The sequence below is a fragment of the Oncorhynchus nerka genome, linkage group LG13 (genome assembly GCF_034236695.1).
Source record: "Oncorhynchus nerka isolate Pitt River linkage group LG13, Oner_Uvic_2.0, whole genome shotgun sequence".
NCBI lineage: Eukaryota > Metazoa > Chordata > Actinopteri > Salmoniformes > Salmonidae > Oncorhynchus > Oncorhynchus nerka.
Genome location: NC_088408.1, coordinates 66447428 through 66466557, shown reverse-complemented (window position 1 = coordinate 66466557; position 19130 = coordinate 66447428). Strand labels below are relative to the sequence as shown.

Sequence of the window (19130 nt, the reverse complement as noted above, 5' to 3'; positions counted from 1 at the left end):
ATTGGAAGCGGGAAAACCCTACCTGAAGAAAAGAAGTATGAAAATATGTGGAATTTACCTCCATACTGCCTTGTAATGTCCAATTAATAGGCTACTATGCATATAATAACAATATAGGTAGGAGTAGCTGCTTTACGTTATGTATTGACGTGTGTAACAGTGTTTCATCAGTCGCGCTTACAATGTTTTCATGTAACAATGTTTCTTTGTGGCAGCCTGTCTGATACAGTAGGCTATTTTGTTATCACTCGCTAGAGGCCGCCCTTTGATAAAGGAAAGTTCTTTACCCGGACCAGGTTCTTTTACGCCTGCTAAATTAGGTTACTTTCATGTCGGCTATTGCGTAGGCTATATAAATGCCCGTCGCGGTGAAGTACACATGCACATCGGTCCTGTACTGTACTTCACAACCAACTTCAGCAGAGTAAACTATTGAGATTTTGAAAGGAAACCACGGACGCCGAAAAGTTGTTAAACCTTTACAGGAACTTTTCACTGGTGAAGCCAACGCTGGAATGGACGATTTAGGTAAATTTCATACCGTGTCCTTTTCTAATCTCAGCCGTTTTCTATTCAGCATAGCGGAAAGTATGGGTTGAGAAAAAGTCATGTATTTCAAGGCAGCGGGGATTTCTTTCAAGATCTTGGGATAATCGACGGCCAGAGATTTGTTTTAATATCTGAGCTCAACAGGCATAACATTGTAGGCTAAACTACATTCAATAGCTTCGAATTTAACCCCGTTTATACACTTTTCATGTCAGGTTTTTCTTCTTTGAATGGAACAATGACAATGGTCAACTCTTGCGTAAATTATTTACTTTATTTTAGATAACACTTTGGCATAAATCTGTCCGATGATGTATCAACATCGTTGGTTTATATAGAAACGAGGTTCCAACACCACCCATGTTAATTGGCTTTACCGTCATAGGCCGCGAAGTTATCCACGTTCGTATCATTACAGTTCATATAGGTGCTATGAAGTTATCCTAAAGTAACACGGTACACTATAGCCTTTAGGTCCAGTGTTAGTCATATTCTAAATGGCGACACCAGCTCCATATAAGAAACGCATGTGAAATTACATGATAAATAGTGTATGTCTATCCTTTAAAGAAAATGTATCATCACGCCCATTGTCGTTTCTTGTGTGTCAAATATGGAAAGGGGGAAAAGTCTGACTTGTTAGAGACAATGAGGTGTAAGTATTGGTTGTGCCTTCTTAACAGGCAGGGTGGAAGCTCTCCCAAATGCTGAAATTAGCAGACTTGCTACCTTTTCCTGGCATACCAGAGGTGAAACTAAATAGTTATTATATAATGGTTGGGTGCCTACTTAGATGGTCCATGCTATCAGGGGACCCTGGTTTTGGGAATGATGTCCCAGGGATCCTGACTAGCTGACCTCTTATACTGTAGTGGTATTCCTTCTGTGGTGGGAGTAGTACCAGTAGGCCTATTTTATGGGTCTCATGACCCTTTTGACCCCTGTCCAAAGCCTAATGTTTAGAGTACATACTCAGACATTAGAGTAGCCACCTGGAGCAATATGGGTCTTCAAAAGAATAGAGCACTTTTTCACACAAATATGTACCAGAGATATTTACACAAAGAAACACTTGGAACCGGCTTATCTCAAATAGCCGAACCTGCTATACATCAAGCTGCACCGTTCATACACACAGATCATATTCCATGGTTACATGCATCAGTGATTTTTTGGCACCAAGTGTCTGGTTGATCATGCTGGCTGATAGGTCACCCCCCAATGCCACCATTTACCCTTCAGTCTATTTTCTGTGACAAGATAGCTGACCAGTCAACTGTTATAGTTCACTGACCCTTGACTTGTGGCACTACACTTAGAACTCAAAAAGTCTGTGTATATATATATATATATATGTGTATCACTTGATCGGTTCAATCAACTGAGAGGCTGACGCACACCCTGAGGATTTGAAAGCACAGGAGAGAGAGTCATGCTTTGGTTGCTGGGCTGCCTCTAGCCTCTTGGCTACGTGCCAACACCCTTCTGTGCATGAAGATGAAAGCAATTGCATTTATTCAATAACACACTTTCTAATCTGAGAAGGTTTAGTGAATTGGCAACCTGATGAAATATATATATATATATATTTCATCAGGTTGCCAATTCACAAACCTTCTCAATTAGAAAGTGTGTTATTGACTAAACAATTGCTTTCATCTTCATCAGAAGTGTTAGAGAGCACTGTTCAACAGATTGCAACATTCACACTTTCTAATCTGAGAAGGTTTAGTGAATTGGCAACCTGATGAAATATATATATATATATATATTTCATCAGGTTGCCAATTCACTAAACCTTCTCAGATTAGAAAGTGTGTTATTGAATAAATGCAATTGCTTTCATCTTCATGCACAGAAGGGTGTTGGCACGTAGCCAAGAGGCTAGAGGCAGCCCAGCAACCAAAGCATGACTCTCTCTCCTGTGCTTTCAAATCCTCAGGGTGTGCGTCAGCCTCTCAGTTGATTGAACCGATCAAGTGATACACATTTTCTTTCTCTCTAAGGAAATGGGACAATAAAGTAATCTTCATTAAAAAGAATAGTCCAGTAGCTGTTTGAAATAGCCTATGTTGAGTTTCAGCGACGTGTTTTTGGCTTGTTTAAGTAGAGGGATGAGGAGCCATATTTTGAGCTTGGCCTGATCTGAGAATACCTCCAGGACTCATTAGCTGCTCTGGGCCAGTGAAAGGGCTGATTGTTAACTGAGGGAGAGCCTGTCGTCTCACTTAAGTCGGGAAGCCAGGCCTGAGGGAGGGGGAGAGGCTGCTGTGGAATGTCTAACATCATTGTTTGTCAGGGTCGAAGGCCAAATACTCACTGGGTCACGGCTCACCTCCTCCCACCACTCCGTTCCACTGGCACTGTAAATAAATCTCTAGGGCTCTTTACAAACAGGTACCCTCAGTCAGTCCTACTACGTCCTTCTAGTAAAACCCTATTCCATGGTCTTTGCATGGATGACCTACTGCTGCATAACCCAATCATCCCATCCTCTCTCTACTTGGCTCAGAGTACTAGATATGTCCCCATTTCAAGGGGGGTTCTGTAGTGCCGTGTGAGTAACCTAGGTTAGACGAGACCTGTGAATGTTCCAGAGACCCATCTCACGCTGCTCTGATCAGGTGGTGGCCAGGCCCAGAACCATTACTGATGTGGCTGCAGTGCAGCTGATCCTTCCTCCTGATGACTCTTTATCCACACAGGCCATCTGACACTGATTGGCACTATCTTACTGGTGTGTTTGATGTGTGAAGTCCCCACTCTCCTCTGTGAATTCCTCAGGAGCCTGTGAAATGTAGACTCAGTGCTGGGGGAGCACACAGATTGGCTGACTGACCCTTCGGTTATGTTATGACTGGTCATCAGGATAGAGCGCAGTGTGTGGGTGGTGTATAGGTTGGCAGCTGGTCAAGAGGACAACACTATAGGAGAGGCAATGTTGCAATCTGTTGAACAGTGCTCCTCTTTGAGGAGATGTGGACTGCATTAGTTGATTACCTTATAGAAAAATGAAAATATCCCCTGGTTCAAGAGAGGACTTGGCGCATGTTAAATGGGGTGATCCTAAATGTTTACAGTGTTTGCCAGCCACACTTTAAGTTAGACACGTAGCCATCCTTACAACTTTGGCAGTTGTTCCTTAATGAGTTAATGTATTTCAGTGTGTCAGCAGTGAGGAACTGTTACCAGGCTAGTCATCACCCCTAGGGACCTGTAGTGTTACTGACTGTATGCATATCACTACAGTGTGTTTGAGTGGGCCTGCTTTCTGTACTAATGGGATGGTCCTCTCTGTAAATGAGTCCAGTCCTTGTGCTCTCAGTGCTCTGTCCACACCCATCCTGTTCTGAGTCTGGGGAGGGGAGCTGCATGGCTGACCTCATCGCTTAGGCAACAGACCCTGCCTCACATCCCGAGGAAACGGAGAAGAAAACAATGAGCAGAATCAGCATTCAGGGTTCAGGAAACGCAGCAAGAGATACAGGCTCTGCCACCGCTGTTAAGGATGTGTTTTTGACCAATAAAAGTCAGTCATTGTCCCCCCTCTCTCGCCTTTATTTCCTCAACTGTTTCCCTCTGTCACTCTCTTCCCCCTTCTCACTCTGGCCGTGTTTCTTTCTTGGCTCTTAGAACAGTGCTGATTTATATTCCTGATGGGTCCGAATAATGGAGCAGGAATCAGTTTGCGCTGGATTCTTCCCACATTACTCAGGCTGGGACACCCCAGGGCATGTTGTTCAAAGAGCTCAGTGTGGCTGTGGCACTCTGCTCTGTGGAGGTCTCCACAGGGTCACAGTACATGGAAGTTGGCTGGCTGTTTTTGGAGGTTGGTTGGTGTGATTCAGTGCTGAACATTGAGAGAAGTGAAACCAAACAGTCAATTCTTGATGTTTTCACACCTCCGCCCCCAACGGACACATACTCTGAATTCACAGTAGCTGCTCGATGTATTGGTGTGAGTTTGTCCTCCATGTCTAAGTGTGACTGTCTGTGTCAGAATGGTCTTTAGACTTCCCTGTCGTCTGATTTACTGACTTGTGGGGAAGCGCTTTTATTTTAGTCCAGCGATCTCTTCAGGGAGTGTCATCTTTCGGATATGGGGCTGCTTGGGCGGGTATTTTTAGTGATGTTTCTTTTGAAGCCACTGACCCGATCTTGCTTCAAGATCCTTCTGTCTTTCTCTGAAACACCACACCACTCTGTCCCTGCTCCCTTCAGTATGTCTTTAAGCTCACTGTTCCCCCTACTCTCTCTGTGGTGTAACCCCCCCCCCCCCCCCCCTATTCTCCTCTGGTATCTCTCCCTTCACCCCTTTCTGGCCCCAGTCTCTCCTGATTGGTATAAATATCATGTTGGGTAGGCCCGATGGGATAGTGTTTCTTCCTACATGTGGCTCTGGCCAGCTCTGCTCTCTGCCCCCCAGCTATTAACATGTGAGCTGTGAACCCTGGTGGCCCATCACTGTATCCAATGTGTCAGTAGGAAAGTTGAACTGGCCAGCCTGGGCTGCCTGCTGCCTGGGAAGCATGGCTCCCTGGGCCTGCCATGGGTAATAAAAACATTGACATCTCTCTTATCCTGGACTCTTATCCTGGACTCAAGTATATTGGACTTTGTTGATCTGGCCCTATTGTTATTATCTAATTATAGCATAGTACTTTCATTGTTTTTAAACTGACGTGTATTTTTTCCTCACTTATCTGGAACCGTGTGGTTGTACAACTGATTGAATGATGGTTTCTGTCTGGTCAATCATATCCTGTATTACAAAACATTATACACTGAACAAAGATATAACTGCAACAATTTCAAAGATTTTACTGAGTTACAATTCATATAAGGAAATCAGTCAATTGAAACAAATTCATTAGGCCCTAATCTATGGATTTCACATGACTGGGAATCCAGATATGCTTCTATTGGTCACAGAACCAGTCAGTATCTGGTGTGGCCACCATTTGCCTCATGCAGCGCGACACATCTCCTTTGCATAGAGTTGATTGTGGAATGTTATCCCACTCTTCAATGTCTGTGCGACGTTACTGGATATTGGTGGGAACTGGAACATGCTGTCATACACGTTGATCCAGAGCATCTCAAACATGCTCAATGGGTGACATGCAGTGAGTATACAGGGAAAAACTGGGACATTTCCAGCTCCCAGGAATTGTGTACAGATCCTTGCGACATGGCTGTGCTTTATCATGCTGAAACATGAGGTGATGGAGGCAGATGAATGGCACAATAATGGGCCTCAGGATCTTGTCACAGAATCTCTGTCCGTTCAAATTGCCATCCACAAAATGCAATTGTGTTCGTTGTTTGGTGGCTTATGTCTGCTCATACCATAACCCCACCTTCACAAAGGGGTACTCTGTTCACAACGTTGACATCAGCAAACCGCTCGCCCACACGAAGCCATACACGCTGTCTGCCATCTGACTGGTACAATAGAAAACGAGATTCCTCTGTGAAGAGCACACTTCTCCAGTGGCCATCGAAGGGGAGCGTTTGACCACTAAAGTCGGTTACGACGCCAAACTGCAGTCAGGTCAAGACCCTGAGGTCAACGAGCACGCAGATGAGCTTCCCGTAAACGGTTTTTGACATTTTGTGCAGAAACTCTTTCGGTTGTGCAAACCCACAGTTTCATCAGCCGGATGTGGAGGTCCTGGCATGGCGTGGTTACACGTGGTCTGCAGTTGCTAGGCTGGTTGGACGTACTGCCAAATTCTCTAAGACGACAGCTTTATAGTAGAGAAATTAAGATTCAATTCTCTGGCAACAGCTCTGGTGGACCTTCCTGCAGTCGGCATGCCAACTCTCTCAAAACATGTGGCATTGTGTTGTGTGACAACTGCATAGTTTAGAGTGGCTTTTTATTGTCCCCAGCACAAGGTGCACCTTTGTAATGATCATGCTGTTTAATCCGCTTGTTATGCCAAACCTGGCAGGTGTATGGATTGTCTTGGTGAAATAAAAATGCTCACTAACAGGGATGTAAACGAATGTATGCAGAACATTTGAGAGAAATAAGCTTTTTGTGCATATGGTACATTTCTGGAATCTTTTATTTTTCAGCTTATGAAACATGGGACTAACACTGAGTTTTATATTTTTGTTCAGTGTATTTTGTTTTCTTTTCATATTTGCTACTTTCATGTAAGTTACATATTACGGTTTTTATAGTACAAATCATCCTTCTTTTGTTCTTGCCCTCCATCACATGCCTCCCCATCTCCTCTGCCACCCTCCTCTGTTTCCCTGGCTGATTTCTCTCTGAGGCAGACAGTGGAATGTGTGGAATGCCCCTTCCCGCCCATCAGATAAAGACTGCAGGGTTTTGGTACGGGCAGGAGGAGGGGGGGGCTACAGACTGCGGCAAGAATATACACGTACACCCACCACCCAAAGAATGCCCATACAGTAAGCACACAACACTAGACTGTTGGCTTATGTTTGAACATCATGACTTTATGTGAGACCCTTTTGTTGAAAGAATCACGACAGGAATGTATTGCTAATCTATTTAAGTCATTGAAGATGCAATAAACAAAGTCAGGTGACTTGAACTCTTTTGCTAATGGCCTGCTTAGAATCCCCAAATGGCAGAATGAATGCGTCTCCCATAGAAGTGAGCAGTATTATAATTGCATTTTTCTCAGAAGTCGTCAGGATTTGCTCTGAAAAGAGTGGACTTTACCCATCTCAAAGATTTAATGTGTTACTTGGCTTACAGTACTTAGCTGTATTAAGAAGCTAAATGACCCCCCCCCAAACCAACTCAAGCCACAGCCCCTTTGTCATCAACATTTCAGACACAACGCTGCCCTCCACAGGAGGGACAATAAACACAAATGAATGAATTTATTCCAGTGGCATTTCCTTCAGCACCCTTCAGTAAACCTGTATGTCAATGTAGCCCAGGCCTGAAGAACTATACAGGAATGTATTGCAGCAGGCCTTTAGCTATGACTAAATATCCTCCACTCATTGCTCTTAGTTTAATTAACTATCCCTTTTACAATGAAGGTGGGGTACCAGCTTCTACTAGGTACACCCTTGAGTAGTCCATACATTACCCAAATATCCATTAAAGGCATGATTGAAACACTTAGATTTTCACTGGAATCTCCAACTGATCATTACCTCGGGGGTTGGCCAGGGTCAGATGTAGTAGCAGCGCGGGGGGGGGGGGGGGGGGTTTACATCTAGTAATCTAGTCATACTAAGCAGAGAATAGACTAGAGATCCCGGTCTGGCATACTGAGGTACTTGGCGGTGTGTTCATTCCTCTCAAAGTGGGGGGTTGGTAAGGCTTGCCTGCACTGCCATGGGTAAGGTCGACATTATTCTGTGTACTAGTATATCATACCAAGCTTGCTATGTGTGATATAGTGTTTCAGTAATGACTTTCGTGATTATTTATTATTAAAGGGGAAACCACACCATGTAAGATATTCACAGAATAATGACAATTTAGAGAGAGGATAGTGATTTTCATTAGGCTTCATTGTAATAGTGATGAAGGACACTTTAAGACCTTTGTCAGCATGTCTGCACCAGGTGCAGCTCATTTCCAGCTGGTAGTTATAGTTCAGCACGTTTGCACTGACATACTTCCTGAGGGTACAGCTTTAAATAGGTTTTGCTCCCATGTGGTTTAACATCTTGCTACTGGTTGGGGTCTCTGTTCTAAATGAACAGTGGGGGAAGTACTGTGGAAGGAAGTTGTGGTCGAGAATAGGTTCTAATAAAGTCAAGGTTCTATAGAGATTATTTTATTTTTTACGGGCTAAAAAGTTCAGTCGGTTAACAGAAGTAGACAGACACCTAGTTCCTTTTTTTTTTTTTTTTTCTGAGAGAAAAAGGAAGCCCCGGGGTGAGTTGGAGGGAGAGGCTTTGAGTAAGGAATTGTAATAATATCCAGTGCCTGTTTCTGATTTGCCCCCGCCACCACACCCTTAGCAGATGGGTCATTAGCTAGTCGTAGTCCTCTCAGTCCCTCTGTTTTGTATAGACAGTTAAGCACTCGCATACGCCACCTGACGACCCAGTACCCAAGACTATCAGAAGTAATAGTAAGGGGGCATTTTGCCCAGTGAAGATTAACATTTGCTCTGAACTATAACTCTCGAACTGTTAATGCCATCTTAGTTTCTTGCATGTGTGTTTTTGCTTTGTTTGACTTAAAGAAGATTTTGTGTGTGTGTGACCTAAGATGGACTTTTTGACTGTGGTCTTAGGTGCAGTATGTATGATGCCCACTTGAATTTGACTGTGGTTCACCTCATGAAGTTGTTGTTGTAAAGTTGGGATCTTAGACTCTCTATTTATCAGATCATTTAGTTGAACCAATTTAATGTTCTCTAGGTTTTTACGCTTGTTTACTTAAAATAGACTGAGGATTCCCTGTGCCATCATCCCAGTATGTGCAGCATTTTAACAGGCTATTCTTAACTGACTGAGGATGGATGGATAGTGGGTGATGTCAGGGTCTATTTTGTTCTGGTGTTCTAAGGGACACTAATGCTGTGCTGTACACTTGATAACCCTGGAGCAGATATGCTGTCTGTCTCATGCTCACACAAATCTTCTTGGAAAAGAGAGAAACTATTTCTGTTGAAGACAAATGGAACAACGGACAATCCAAGACACATAGCCAGGTACTTACTGACAGCCAGGTACTTACTGACAGCCAGGTACTTACTGACAGCCAGGTACTTACTGACAGCCAGGTACTTACTGACAGCCAGGTACTTACTGCCAGGAGCTATATATTTTTTAGGGCCCAATAGAAAGATTTGATGGGACGGGGGGAGAGAATAGTGGGTTTAGAAATGACACTGGGGATTTGTGTGTCTGGCGCTATGCTGATGACCTAATCTTAGCTCCTGGGGCAGGACAGGACAGGACTACTGTGGAGGGGCACTGGAGAGCAGGCCTTTTTTTGGAATGAGGAGGCTGAGTGACCGGTTGGAATGAGGGACTGACTCATACACTTAGGAATTGTCAGTTTAGACACCCGCCACTCCAGACTGTCTTGGTACAGTTACATATCACAATGTAATTTTTGCGCTGTACCTGCACCAAAACTCCAGCATTTTTGGTGCATAGCTTGTTCTTCATCTTTTAAATAGGAAGCAAATTTGTTTTCAGTACTTTTACTTCCACGACTGAAACTCATTTTATCATGGCCCTCTTGTCAAAACCCCTGCAACTTATCCAGAACGCTGCAGCCCGCCTGGTTTTCAACCTTCAAGTTTTCCCATGTCACCCTGCTCCGACGCACACTCCACTGGCTTCCAGTTGAAGCTCACATCCACTACAAGACCATGGCGCTAACCTACGGAACAGCAAGAGGAACTGCCCCTCTCTACCTTCAGGCTATGCTCAGACCCTACACCCCGACCCGAGCACTCCGTTCTGACACCTCAGGTCTCTTGGCCCTCATACCCCTACGGGAGGGCAGCTCAGCCCAGTCCAAGCTCTTCTCTGTCCTGGCACCCCAATGGAGGAACCAGCTTTAGGACAGCAGAGTCCCTGCCCATCTTCTGAAAACATCTGAACCCCCTACCTCTTCTAACCGTATCTTAAATAATCCTCCTCCGCACCGTGACTTCTAGCTCTGACTCTAATGATGGCTATGCCTGTGATATGTGGTAGCCATCTTAGAATGCACTAACTGTAATTCACTCTGGATGACATGTAAATGTCTTGTCCTTCTGCAGCAGACATACACTGAGCAGTGTACAAAACATTAAACAACTTCCTAATATTGAGTTGCACCCCCTTTTGCCCTGAGAACAGCCTCAATTCGTCGGGGTGTGGACTACAAGGTGTCAAAAGTGTTCTACAGGGATGCTGGTCCATGTTGACTCCAATGCTTCCCACAGTTATCAAGTTGGCTGGATGTCCTTTGGGTGGTAGACTATTCTTGATACAGATGGGAAACTGTTGAGCGTGAAAACCCCAGCAGCGTTGCAGTTCTTGACAAAAACCAGTGCACCTGGCACCTACTACCATACCCAGTTCAAAGGCACTTAAATATTTTTGTCTTTTCTATTCACCTTCTGAATGGCACACATACATACACAACATACACAAATTATTATTTAACTTGTCTCCACCCCTTCATCTACGCTGATTTGAAGTAGATTTAATAAGTGACATCAATTAGGGATCATAGCTTTCACCTGGTCAGTGTGTTGTGGAAAGAGCTGGTGTCCTTAATGTTTTGTACACTCAGTATGCAATATGTTTGAAACATCAAATCGCAATAAAATCACAGTATCGAATTGCAATACATATCGTATTGTAAGGTCTCTGGCAATTCCCAGCCCTAAACGCTACGTGCTTTACATTTTTCACATTCTAACGGAGGCAACATAACTAAATCTGCAAACTATTCACATTCATACTAAGCATAGGAAAAGTTGTGTTGCATCTTGATCTCCTGTGAATGATTGTTCCAGAAAGCGGGGAAGGAATAGTTGTGTCGTCACTCGAACACGTCTGCCCTTCCCTCGTGATGTCACGATACTGTGGCAGCATTAGGGTTTGTATTTCTGTCAAATATTTGAGTGTCAGAGCTCTAAACTGTCTAACCATGGAAGCATTTCTTACCAACTCAGACGCTTTGCTGGCGGACCTGGAATCCACGACATCCCACATTTCCAAGCGTCCTGTGTTCCTGTCTGAGGAAACCCCTTACTCTTTCCCCACTGGGGGAAACTCCTACCAGGATGTGTCAGTCCCTCCCCCGGTGCCTCCCCCTCCCTCCGCTGAGGCTCTGAATGGCTCTGTGATTGACTCCCTCCACTCCTCCCAACAGGTCAGTCGCACATCAGACTCACACTCGCGCATATCATTCAGTAAATGGCTTTTCAAGACTGAACTGATTGACTGTTCTCTTCTCCGCAGTCCTTGGGTTCAGCTCCGAAGAGCTCATGGTCCAGGGACAGTAGCAGCCCGCCCCGGTCCCACATTGAAGAGGACCACGTGTACAGGTAGGCAGGAGGACCATAGGAACAGATCCCTAGGAAGGGACCTCCACTGGGAGACTACTAGACCGTCTGTCACTCTGTTTGTTTCACACTTTACACACAATTGACACCCGTTGTCTCTCTGCCTCTGTCAGTTTCCCCAACAAACAGAAGTCTGCTGACCCATCTGCGGGAGCCATGAGCTCCGCGCTAGGCAGTAACCTGTCAGAGCTAGACCGGCTGCTCCTGGAGCTCAATGCTGTCCAGCAGAACTCTCCCTCTTTCCCCACCACAGGTAGACAGACAGCGAACCACATCCTACATAAATATTCGCTAGGTGTTTATATTACCAAAGTGGTACTTACCTCTGCCATCAACTGTGCAATAGGTGGTTTAGTTCTTGCAGTATGTGTTTACTACATGTTACTGTGATGATGAATGATGTCCCGCTGTCCTCTTTACCCACAGAGGAAACCGCCCCACCTCTGCCATCCTGCAGCATTACCAACTATGTGCAGCAGAACGGGGGGCCCCCTGACATCATGGTGAGCCCTCCCGTTCAGGAGAAGCCCAAACAGAATGGGACCAGGGTGGTGGAGGATGGCCGGCCCACAGTGGAGAGTCTGCTAGATGAGCTGGAGGGTTCTGTACCCAATCCCAGGTCAGGATATTAGCAGTTACTGCTACTCAAGAGTCACAGATGGACAAGGATGAGTTTGTCATAACTTTGATTTATAGGACATGTGCTAACTAGCAATGGGATGATGGTAATAATCTACTGTAGCCTGGATTGTGGTGCTCTATCTGATCACATGCAATGATTGTAGGAATAATAACTTGTTTCAGGGGGTCTAGGTTGGATTGTGTTTGTGATCATGTGCTTTGTTTGTGTCTTCTGCACCCCCAGCCCCTCTGTTCTTCACAGTGAGCTGGACTCTCCCTCTCAGCAGCAGGCCAGAATCTCAGCATCCTGTGCTACACGCGAGCTTGACGAGCTCATGGCCTCCCTGTCCGACTTCAAGGTGCACAGCAGTCTGTGTGTGTTGATAGGACTTACACTTGTCCTTTTATGAAAGCAATCCTTTATTAGATTCCTTAAATTCTATATTTTCTGATCTGATTATTTCTCTTTATCTTCCTGCTCTTGTGGTGTCCTTTTCCTCTCCTGCCTGTCCTGTCCTGTTCTTGGCTCCTTGGGGTCTATGAACCTTTTGATCCCCAGCTGGATCAAGCAGAAATCTCCCCCAGCAGCACTCTGGAGGTCCATCCTCATCCACGTACCCCCACCTCCCCTGTTGCAGCTGCCCCCTCCCCCCTCCTTTCCTCTCAACCTGCCTGTGACTCCCCTCTCTTATCACTGCCTGACTGGGAGTTGCACATAGAGGAGGAAGGTGGCGGGGCAGTGTCCTCTCCACATCCCTCATTATCAAGCCCTCCCCCAGCAACTGTAACCTTCCAGAGCCCTCTGTTCTTTGCAGAGAGTGAACCAGAAGCCTTCATCGACGTCTCTGCCACCATGCTGTCCTCTCATCAGAAGTCCTTGGTAGTCCTCAACCACTCCAAACCTTCACCTAGCACAGACACCAGTCCTCCCAATGCTGCTAGACCATCACTCACCTCAGCCAGCAGCACGCTGGACCAGAACCCCTTAAAATCCCCTAGTCCGTCTCTAGAACGTGGCATAACTCCTCCCTCTGTTACCAAAAGCCCCAGACCCCTAACTGACATGGATCTAAGTTTATCGACTCCAACTACTACTAAGAGCCTTAGTCCTGTTCCTTTCTCTTACTCCAAGTCCCCTACTCCTCTCACTGCTTCGAAAGCCCCTTCACCATCTCTGGTCACATATCCCAAGGCTCCCCCTCCCCCAGCTCTCACGAGCCCCATGATCTCAAGGAGAGTTCTGCAGCCGGTCCCTGTAGCCGAACCCTCTCTGGATGAAGCCCTGGATAAGCTGCTGGCCATGCGTTTGGCCAAGATTGAGAACGATAGAGTCCCTATGGAGGCACCTCGGCTGAAGCAGGAGGTGGTGCATGAGAAGTGCATCATGCCCTTAGACCGAAGGGAGGTGCAGCCGGACACCGCCGAAAGTACCCGGGACGGGGCAAGAACCGGGGACGAGGCAAGTACCCATGAAGGGACATTTACCCGGGATGGGTCAGTAATAAGTGGACATGTTGATGGGTATAGGGAGCTCATGGACTGGGCCGATGTGGAGCTGAACATGTGTCTCCAAGATGGACCGGATGGTGGTATGACTCCTAATACAGAGAGACCTTATACAGATGGGAGCATGACCCCGACGACTGAGGCTAGCTGGATGGATGAGTCCCTGGATGGCTCCTCCTGCCCTGGGACTCCTGATGCTTCCCTGGACCTGCCTCTGCTGCAGCAGGCCACTGTGGACAGGGTCTCAGCATCTGGACATGTATGGGACTGCCCTCGCCGCCACACTGTTTTGGATCTGCACAAACACACACAGAAACAACAGTCAGGGTTGGGTAGGTTACTTTCTAAATGTAATCTATTAGTTACTACTTACCTATCCAAAATTGTAATCAGTAACGTAATCTGATACTTTTGGATTACTTTGCCCTTAAGAGGCATTAGAAGACAAAGGATCCATCCAAAAGCATTTGGTGTGTCATCATAGTCGTCTCCAGGCTTGCTCACGTGGAACAAACTTAAACTAGCACCTTTTTTCAATCCCGACTTGAAAACAGAAAGGTGTCCGTTTTTTTGCAAACATCCTTTTTAAATTGAAACGTTATCTAGTTTTTAAAAGTATCTGTAATCTAATTACAATAGTTTTGCTGATAACGTAACTGATTCGGGTTTATTTTGTAATCCGATTACATGTAACTAGCTACTCCCCAACCCTGGTCAGCGTTAAATGTTATTCATACAGTAGCATAACAGATTTCTGCCATCTCAGGAAGCTGGTTGTTTTGATACCAAAACATCTGTTCTTTTTGTTGTTGTTGAGATAATGTCATTACAATCTGCACACCAGGATGTTTGCTGCTACTGCATAGTGGCTAATTATTCACTGCCTGGCTGTGTTCTTTGTTGGCATGTTATTCTTTTAAACCACACAATTTAATTTGTGACCACATCCTATGACTACCTCACTTGTTGCACCAGTGTGGCATGACGCCCCCATCTTGCACAACTATGTTCTGCTAAATGGTCAGGGAGCATATGGGGACTGTGGGCAGTTGGATGGGGTCTGCGCATGTGAGACCACATGAGTGTGACTGACACATTCCTTTGGACGACTCTAACCACTGCTGCTACACACGCTTGAGGAGGCGGCTGCTTTTGGCTTTGAGTGAACTGGAATGGTGCTTGATCTGAATGGACTGCTTCCTCTGAACTGAACCACTCACCTGGCCTGCGGTATTGTAACTGGATCACAGTGGATTCCTGATGCTCGTTCTCCTTCTAGCTTAAATCAGTGATTAGGCGCACCAAGGAGACCTCCAACGTACACCCCATGTACCGAGAGGGTCACCCCCGGAGGGGGCGGGTGGGCCCCATAATTGTCAACAAGAGCAGCTCCCAGGACCGCCTCATAGAGGAGCTGCAGGGGAAGCTGGGGATTGGTCGATTGGCTGACCGCCGGCGTAAGCAGCCGGACGATTGGCTCACTGAGGGTATCATCGTCATGTCCAAGCCACAGCGCTTCCGTGGCGACGGGGCAGCGAACGAGGTGGACAAGGTTGGCCTGGATACGATCACAACAGGCTCCCACCATCCCAGATACTATTGCACATTTCTCATAAATTTTTACTCAAATTTGACTTCACTTTCAGTTCTTTACCTTTCATTTTGTCTTTCTCTCTGGTTGTCCCTGTCTCTTCTTCTCCTCAGATCATTATTCCCCCAGAGTCCCCTCTACCTCAGAGGGTCATTTACCCACCCCAGTCTCCCCCAGCGCCTCGTCACACTCCTATTATAGAAAAACCCAGTAGACCCCCACCTATGCAGCGGACCCCTGCTCCTCTACCTCCTACGCCTCCCCCTGCCCCCTCCTCCACCCCAGGAACCCTTCCCTCCCCCACCTATGAAGCAGACCCCTGCCCCTCCTACGCCTCCCCCTGCCCCCTCCTCCACCCCAGGAACCCATCCCTCCCCCACCTATGAAGCAGACCCCTGCTCCTCTACCTCCCCCACCTCTGCTTGTACAACCTCCATCCCCACCTGTCCCAGTATGGCAGGCCCCTGCCCCCAAGCCAGCACCCTCTCCACCAGTGCAGCCTGCACCACCACCACCTCCCCCCAAAGTCCTGGTGTCCGTTGGCTGTCAAACCGAATACGACCCAATCTTACCTCCAATGCAGGCATGGCTCTCTCTACCTTTTCTATTTCTCTAACAGAACGCCTCTCTTTCTCACTGGCTTCAGTTTCCTTCATTAAACCCACTGTTTAATTATTTGTACAGATGTATTTTTATGAGATAATGCACTGTGCTCTGGTGTCCGTCCTATCCTCTCACCCTCCATCTTTTGACAGATGACCCAGGGGAAAGGTGGCCCTGGAGGCCCCCCAACGCAGGTCAACAAGCTGGACAACATGCTCGGCAGCCTGCAGTCTGACCTCCATAAACTGGGTGTGCAGACCGTTGCCAAGGGAGTGTGTGGGGCCTGCTGTAAACCAATCGTGGGACAGGTAAGGGGCTTGGGTGGGCCTGAGTTTAGGCTTTGGTGGCCTTTCTAAGATCATGGTCACGCATTACATTTAATTGCTGAGCTTTGTTGGCATGGTTAATTTACATAAACTGTCGATTTGTGTGTCCAGGTGGTGACTGCCATGGGGCGCACGTGGCACCCAGAGCACTTTGTGTGTACCCACTGTCAGGAGGAGATAGGTTCCAGAAACTTCTTTGAGCGTGACGGAGCGCCCTACTGCGAGAAGGACTACCACAACCTGTTCTCCCCACGCTGCCACTACTGCAACGGACCTATTCTGGATGTAAGTTAACACCATATACGACAAACATAACTATTACAACTAAGGCAGTGGACAGATAGTGTAGCAATAGCAGCTAGCAGTGAGTTATTGTTCCAATGTTCATGTTTACAGAAAGTTGTGACTGCGTTGGACAGGACATGGCATCCTGAGCACTTCTTCTGTGCTCAGTGTGGATCATTCTTTGGCCCAGAGGGTGAGTTTGACCCATTCTTGGAGCTCACTTGTAAATGATCAGTTTTATAGTGAGGTGCAGAACTCATGATCTGTGTCTCCTGAAGGCTTCCATGAGAAGGATGGGAAGGCGTACTGTAGGAAGGACTACTTTGACATGTTTGCGCCTAAATGTGGCGGCTGTGCCCGAGCCATCCTGGAGAACTACATCTCTGCACTGAACTCCCTTTGGCATCCAGAGTGCTTTGTCTGCAGGGTCTGTATTCTGCCTGATTCCCTTTACATAAGGGCATTCATGTTGTTATTAGTCCTGACTCGTGTACTTACTCATTACTCCCTGTTTGTGTATGCAGGAGTGCTTCACCCCATTTGTGAACGGGAGTTTCTTTGAGCATGATGGGCAGCCCTACTGTGAGGTTCACTACCACGAGCGCCGAGGGTCCCTCTGCTCTGGCTGCCAGAAGCCCATCACGGGCCGCTGCATCACAGCCATGGCCAAGAAGTTCCACCCTGAGCACTTTGTCTGTGCCTTCTGCCTCAAGCAGCTCAACAAGGGCACCTTCAAGGAGCAGAATGACAAGCCCTACTGCCAGGGCTGCTTTGTGAAACTCTTCAGTTAAGGAGTAGATTGTCTATGCCTGGAGATTTGTGTGTGTGTGTATGGGGGAAGTGTCTGTGTAGCTCAGGTAGTGTGTGTGCGAATCAGATTGAGTTTGTTTGAGTGCATTTTCTGTACTCTGATGGTGTGTATGTGCGGAGTTCCAGCATTCTTCTATCAGCCCCTGAAGTGTTATGGACATCCATATCAGGTCTAGGCCTGTCTGCTCTCTCTGATGCTCAGACTATCGTATGATTTCAAGCCCAAATAGTTTTGCTTTTGCAAGGAATATACGTACATGGACTAGTGTTTGAGGTTGCTGCTCACTGGTTGAGTGTGTCTTCTGAAACCATTTGAAAGGTGTCATGTTAGAGGGAGCAGTTGACCTGTTGTGTTTTTAATCATTTGTATTTGTTTTTTCAACTGCTCAAGCAAAGGCCTTGGTGATATTTCTTTATCTTTTTCCTGTCTGAGTAACTGAGAACAGATGGTTAAAATTGTCATTGTAGCATTGACTGGAAATAGGCTGTGGGTCAGTCATTATTTTAGTACTTGTGACGCAGACAGTTGTGTCATCAGACCCCTTCAGCCTTGTGACGCACAATCATTAAAACCCCCAAACAAGCATTTGTTGCCTTTTTGACAAACATACTAATGCTGACAAGTTACACTTTTGATTTGATGTATTTGAACGTTTCTATAAAATGTATGTGAGATTAATTTACAACAAATAATATTTGACTCCCTTTTAATGTTTGGAAAAATAGGAGTCTCATAATACAACAGATGGGTAATATTGTAACTTTGTCACCGCCAATGCCTACCCAGTCCTTTTTAGAGCTTAAACCTTAGCTGGACTGGTTTAGGAGTTGTCTTCTGTTCAGAAAGGGCTCATGCAGTATAAAAGAGCATGCCATGATCAACATTAGAATGTATTCTGTATATAGGAGACAGTTACATTTTACTGTGAGAATATTGTGTACATTGTATACAAAGTGCTGGTCGGTTAATATTTTTAATCACCACTCGTTAAGAGAAATCCCCTAAGACATTTCATAGCAGAGATACTTTTAAACGTTTATCCTTAAAGTTACTGTGCATTGTATTCCACTTTTTAATTATATAAATAGTGCACAAGGTGAAGCCCTGATGTAAGTACACACAGCTTAAATGCAAACAATACTATATGCAACTATAAACATTGTATGGTGAACTCAACAACCCCTTGATTCTATCCAAGATACACTTTCAAGGAATATGCCTATTTTTGTGCCAATATATCAATGCAATGTATTTTACACTGGGGAGACCAGCAAGGTAGCCTACTGTTTTATAGACTGTGATTCCTGGACTCTCTCTTCAGAGCTCTGTCAGTGAGTCTACTGGATAATATGTTGATATTGGTCTGCGTGTAACTCTCTAAAGCTATGGAGGAAATGGCTTATTTAGAGAAGCATCTGAGTTGCATCTACTGTACACCAGCTGGGTTTGTGGGCTTGTAGTTTTATCATGTAATGGTTGCATTACATCCATTTTATTGGACCTGTCTCTTGTTCAGGGATTTACACCCCGAGCATTTCTGTTTTTATTTAGAAAATCATTTAGCCATTTGTCTACACAATTATTGTAGAAGGCTATAATTTAATCAAAGCAAATGTTTATTTCTCTCATTTTTGAATGTCACAGTACTGAATACTGATCCAACTCATTTCATATAGGCTATACTGAAATAAAATCTGTTTTTGGTACCAAAGTGTGTCTTTGTGATCATGTTTACCTTTCAAGACCCTGTAGCAACTGCTATAGTAATAAATGCTGATCATGTAGTGAATGCATAATGTGATTATTAC

The 19130-nt window shown here is 45.7% G+C and overlaps 1 protein-coding gene across 3 annotated transcripts; it reads left to right on the top strand.

Moving 5' to 3' along the window:
- The first annotated feature begins 308 nt into the window (after positions 1–308).
- Positions 309–19033, top strand: LOC115139930 (paxillin-like). Of its 3 annotated transcripts, XM_029677813.2 has the most exons (13): positions 329–528; positions 11187–11386; positions 11476–11561; positions 11693–11832; positions 12006–12198; positions 12445–12559; positions 12760–13965; positions 14986–15258; positions 16053–16208; positions 16338–16511; positions 16623–16704; positions 16790–16938; positions 17036–19033. In XM_029677813.2, the coding sequence occupies exons 1-13, from the start codon at positions 516–518 to the stop codon at positions 17300–17302; spliced, it is 3054 nt and encodes a 1017-aa protein (XP_029533673.2). In that variant the 5' UTR covers positions 329–515; the 3' UTR covers positions 17303–19033. The 3 variants fall into 3 exon arrangements, with proteins under 3 accessions (XP_029533674.2, XP_029533673.2, XP_029533675.1); XM_029677815.2 differs by lacking the exons at positions 12760–13965; positions 14986–15258 and having other exon boundaries at positions 345–528; XM_029677814.2 differs by lacking the exons at positions 16053–16208; positions 16338–16511; positions 16623–16704; positions 16790–16938; positions 17036–19033 and adding an exon at positions 15411–16045 and having other exon boundaries at positions 309–528.
- The last annotated feature ends 97 nt before the right edge of the window (positions 19034–19130 follow it).

Excerpts from the sequence above, each read along its gene's own strand:
- LOC115139930 (XM_029677813.2), top strand. Across the intron at positions 11,387-11,475 it reads CCCTCCACTCCTCCCAACAG|TCCTTGGGTTCAGCTCCGAA; the intron begins GTCAGTCGCACA and ends TCTTCTCCGCAG. Across the intron at positions 16,512-16,622 it reads GCAACGGACCTATTCTGGAT|AAAGTTGTGACTGCGTTGGA; the intron begins GTAAGTTAACAC and ends TCATGTTTACAG.